Source organism: Gossypium hirsutum, chromosome A09 (assembly GCF_007990345.1).
Source record: "Gossypium hirsutum isolate 1008001.06 chromosome A09, Gossypium_hirsutum_v2.1, whole genome shotgun sequence".
NCBI classification, from domain to species: domain Eukaryota; kingdom Viridiplantae; phylum Streptophyta; class Magnoliopsida; order Malvales; family Malvaceae; genus Gossypium; species Gossypium hirsutum.
Window position 1 is genome coordinate 48,956,083 of NC_053432.1, and position 4,939 is coordinate 48,961,021.

The 4,939-nt window shown below is 33.2% G+C and overlaps 1 protein-coding gene across 1 annotated transcript; it reads right to left on the reverse strand.

Moving 5' to 3' along the window:
- Positions 1-373: 373 nt before the first annotated feature.
- On the reverse strand, positions 374-4,727 carry LOC107916574 (uncharacterized). Its single transcript, XM_016845851.2, has 6 exons — positions 4,529-4,727; positions 4,205-4,310; positions 3,046-3,090; positions 2,830-2,938; positions 1,561-1,816; positions 374-875 (listed from the first exon to the last, which is right to left on the reverse strand). The coding sequence occupies exons 1-6, from the start codon at positions 4,574-4,576 to the stop codon at positions 660-662; spliced, it is 780 nt and encodes a 259-aa protein (XP_016701340.1). The 5' UTR covers positions 4,577-4,727; the 3' UTR covers positions 374-659.
- Positions 4,728-4,939: the final 212 nt, after the last annotated feature.

Consider the following 4,939-nt stretch of genomic DNA (forward strand, 5'->3'; position numbering starts at 1 on the left):
AATTGCAATTCAAATTTGTATTTGATGAAGTTTAGGTTAAGTAATTTTCAACTCAAATGACAAAAATAGGAAAATTGCATTCAAATTTCTCTTTATAACGTGTACATGTTATAACAACATTTCTCTATAACCAAGTTTTTAGTAGTTACGATTCTTTATATTTTATTTTGACTCTTTAAAACAACTTTTCACTTATAACAACATTCATAGTTATAAATTATATTCTTTATTAAATTAATTCTCTATACTTTAAGATTTGAAGTAAAATTATAATTATTTCATATAAAAAAACCTATTAATTATAGTTTATTAAATAAAAACCAACATTTTATTTGAAATAAGGGATTATTTCGGTGCTACTAAAAAGAATTACTGAGAAACAAAAACAGAATTAGCGGACTTATTTCAGAAAAGTGTAAGAGTTAACCTACATATTTTTTGTAACCCACAAATAAGGTCGGCACGTTTGGTGCAATTGCCCATCAAAGTCCTTATTTGAGTAGTCTCAGAAACTATTTAATCTTCAACCGACCAATTTGAAAGATTTGATCCTAATTCACTCGGTGCCTCAAATGTTTAGCACCAAATCCACCCTTTAGGTTAACTTCTTAACTCCTTTTTTCTTTTTGTTGTGTGTGTACTAAAAATTAACTTAAATGTCACATTACATAAAACTTAGAATACTTATTATCATGCGAGCTCGATGAAGCTTCCTGATGATGCAATCGACGCCTTCGATTAGCTCTCCTGTGCGCACGACTCTGTGCTCTGCTTGACATACTTGAAGGAGTAGAGTGATGAATTTCCTCCGATGTAGCCGTATAACCAAAAACACAATCTAGTGGGTCTGCCATTAGATCAAAACCAGACTTCACCTGGAATAACAGGGCAGTTAAAGAAATTTGTTGAGTCAAAATAATAAATGTTAATCTGAAAAATTGCTACATTACATTAACAGCATATACATACAGCATAATCACCAAACATTGGGTTTTGAATGTCATAACAAGCAAGCAAAACAAATGAAAAGAACCGAGTTCATTATACATGCTCAGTAACAATAAAATTAGGTTAAGGGCCTAAATGACACATTTGAGCTAGCCAGCTACTCAGGTATGACTTGAAGAAAACTCGAATTCGGCTAGATCATTGTCAAGTCCAGCTATCAAGAGAGCTGAATTCAAGCATCTAAACGCTTGACTTGTGTAGCTTATGGGCCTAATTGAATTTTTATTTTTAATATATATTATTTTAGTTTTAATTAAACTGAAAATTTTAATTTAAACTCGAGCACAAACATAAATAATCAAATTTGAAGTCAAGCATGAGAATCAAGCTCATGTTATTTACTTGGTAAACAAGCCTAATCAACCGAGCTCTAACAGTTCAACCTTTTATCTCAAATCAAGCTCCTGCTGTTCTAACAGCTAGAGCTTTGCTCGGTTCGATCACAACCCTATTTAAAAGTCTCTGTTCTATGTATCTAAATGCACCTTCTTGTACAACTTCATTATAAGGTTATAATGATGCCACAATGCCAAGGAAGTTTAGAGCACTAACAGGAACTTGCTCAGACTTCAAATCTGTCTTTTTTCTGTCAAAGTTATTGTGGATATCACTGGGGCTGGCCTTATGGGAGACATCCTGAGAATCGCCATGAGTGCCTTCATCCTGATCTACATTATCACCAAAGAAATTTCGATAACGCCACCTTAAATTTGGCCCTGAAGTTGAATCATCAAATACTTCCTCTAAATAGAAATGTTTAGAGATAAGTCTCATCTTCCAAGGATCATGCCGATATTTCTTCACTATTCTGTATTCGACATTCAGCTTATGAATAAAAAACTTTAGTAAAAGTAACTGTAAACAAATATATTAACATGCACCAATAGGACATATAAGTGAGTGGCAAGAACATAGAGAAGGAATCATTGACTGTTTTAAAGTACAGTAAAAGATGCATAACTTGAATCAGCATTTATTTAATCCGACACTGTGTGTGCAACTTGAAGAAAGTATGAAACAACATGAAGAGCAAAGACTTGAGTCACCATCTGATGCAATTTCGTAGCCTATATTGTTCCAACTCTTCAATTGTCTTGAAGTACCCATATCTAACACCCGTGTCTGAAGCATATCCAGACATAGATGTGGCGATTAGACCATCCAAGACCCCTCCAAATACATGAAAAACATTTTTAAAAAAAATGAATATAACCGTGCCAAATACATACCTGTACCCAAAACTAACACCCTAGTCCAAGTAACATGATAGTATCAAAATTTTTGTTTAAAACCTTCATCCCCTAAAGAAAAGAAAATTTTTAAAATGACTAAATGTGAATTAACCATAAGCAGATACTCCCAGAACATCAGCAACCATACTACATATTGAAAACGAAAAAGAAGTACAAAAGAGAAAATCATCTTCACCCAATGAAAATGAACTACTCAAATCAACTCTTCGTTCACTTAAAGAAATATACACCCAAATCTATGAAGCATTAAAATGATCAGTCAAAGAAAATGACATTTAGTTTACTTGTTGATTTAATGCTTGTAGAATTTATACTTTAATCCAAACCTTATAAGTCTCCAGCATTTCAGAATGCAAATTACAGACATATTCAACTGTAAATGCAACATATGAACAATAAATCTGAGGAAAGTTAAGCCTGTTAACTTAGTAGAGCATCCAAGAGAGCATGTATTCCTAGTCACCATATTTCTGATATGTCTATGAATCCATTAAAACATGATTATTTTTCATATTACTTTAACTAGAAAATTTCAAAACGAAAAAGCGAATAATACATAATTACGTACATATTTGCTAATTCACTTTGCATCCGAGTTCCGTCTAACGCAAGAATATGGTCAACACTCGAATCTAGGGAATTCCCAAATTTCCAAAATCCAAGTATTATGGCAGCTCCTGCACAAAGTAAAGGATCTATTGTCATTAAAATAATAGTTGTAATGAGTGCATTGGCATGTTCATACATGTCAGTGGTGAGCATGATCAGCCAGAGAGAGAATTACCACCAGAGAGGTTTACCCGAAGTAACCTATTCAGCTTCCATGTTGCTGCCAGAAAGAATAAAAAAAATTATCAGAAAATCGTGAAAATAGAATATTCAAAGTAGAATAAGAAAGGGAAAAGATACTGCGAGTGTATGGAGTCAACAAAGAAGTTACCTTCATAAGTAACTTACTATCCAATTGAAGATCTATTAAAGAATACAAAGGATCACTAGACAACATTCTGGAAAAGACCAACTTGTAGACAATTACTTACTGACCAAACTTCTCTTTAACGCTTGGACATGAAATCATTCTTGAGAAAGTAATTGTATTGTCAAAATAGAATTATTATAATTAAAATCCTTAGCCAAACAAGCTATCTATTTAAAGTTGTAGCTAACCATAAAGGACGATGACAAATGCATATTGCCCCTAATAGTGCTTACAAAGAAAATTTGGTTTGAATTTTTTTTTTTTAAAAGAAGAAGGAATTTTACGAATGCCTATTGTACCTGCCATATCTTTTTTAATAATGTTCAGTTATTCATAGTCTCAAAGCTTGAACCACAGTAAGAGAAACTTCAGGATTCAAAGACCCCAGTGTTATGAACCTAGTTCATACATGCAACAACATTTCGAGCTTTATCTAAAATTGAAGTTCAATAAATCAAAGATCAATAACAATAATACTAAACAAAACATCATTCATTGCAAAAGTCATGGTCTTTTAATCTGTGTTGCTCCTCTTTATATACTTTTAAGTACTCATATCTGATACATGTATCTGCCGACTAAGTTTTAGCTTGGTTGGCAACGGCATTATTATCAACACAAGAGGATATGAATTTGAGCATGATGAAGCACGGTGATCCTCCTATTTAAGGGTTGGGAGGGGATATGGGTGCTTCCAAGCATTGTATAAAAAAATGCTGATACAGGTATCAAGCACATTTTCAAACATGGGTTCGTTGGTATGATGACCCTACAAGGATCTCCAAAACCGGAAAGACAGAAACAATTGATTATATTCATGTCAGTCACAAACCTATACTCAATACTCCCACTCAAGTCCAAGAAACATAATTAAACATAATCATGCTTGGGCTTATGCTTGGTATATTAAAACCTATATGATGTGATTTCAAAGAACCAAAAACAATGCGCAAAACACAGATACCTGCCCAAACAAGACCACCACCAGCAATTACACCAGCCGTGAAATGATTAAGCGCCGAGGACTTACACCTTTGAAAAATGTTTTCTTCTTGTCGGGTTAATTGTTCCTAAGAAAAAGAACCCACACTTTTAAGCAATTTTAAGGACTTACTTTAAGCAAACGTCGATATCTTTGCGACAAGCAATTGTTAGTATCACAAGACAACTTATACACAAATTAACAGTTCTGAAACAACTTGTATAGGTTATAATCGACGATTTAGGGACCCAAATATGAAGGGAAAAAGAATGAGGGGAAATCAAATTAAAAGGAAATGAAAAGTACCTTTCGGGATCTTAGATTCTGCTCAAGCTCAAACAAAGCGTCACCCATTTTCCTCCAAATTCAGCTGCTGTTTTTATTTTTCATTTTTTGTTTTCTTTTGAGTTGGCTGATGATAATGATGATTACCGATGAGGGCCGAGAGACTTGTCCTGAAACTGTACGAAAAGGGAGCTTGTTCATGTTCTTGGGCTGTGGCCCAGTTTTGTTTATTGGTTTGGTCTTGGAATCTTTAAGGAGGAGTGATCCATCAATTTTGTTAAATCCATTTTTTTTGTGTGAAAAGTTAATTCCATTTTAAATTAGATTAAAGTATCATGCAAGCTTCTAAACTAGGAGTCAAATTACATTTTTTCATTTTTACTCAAAATATATAAACTAATCATTGTATATTAGATTAAAGAGAAAATTAAT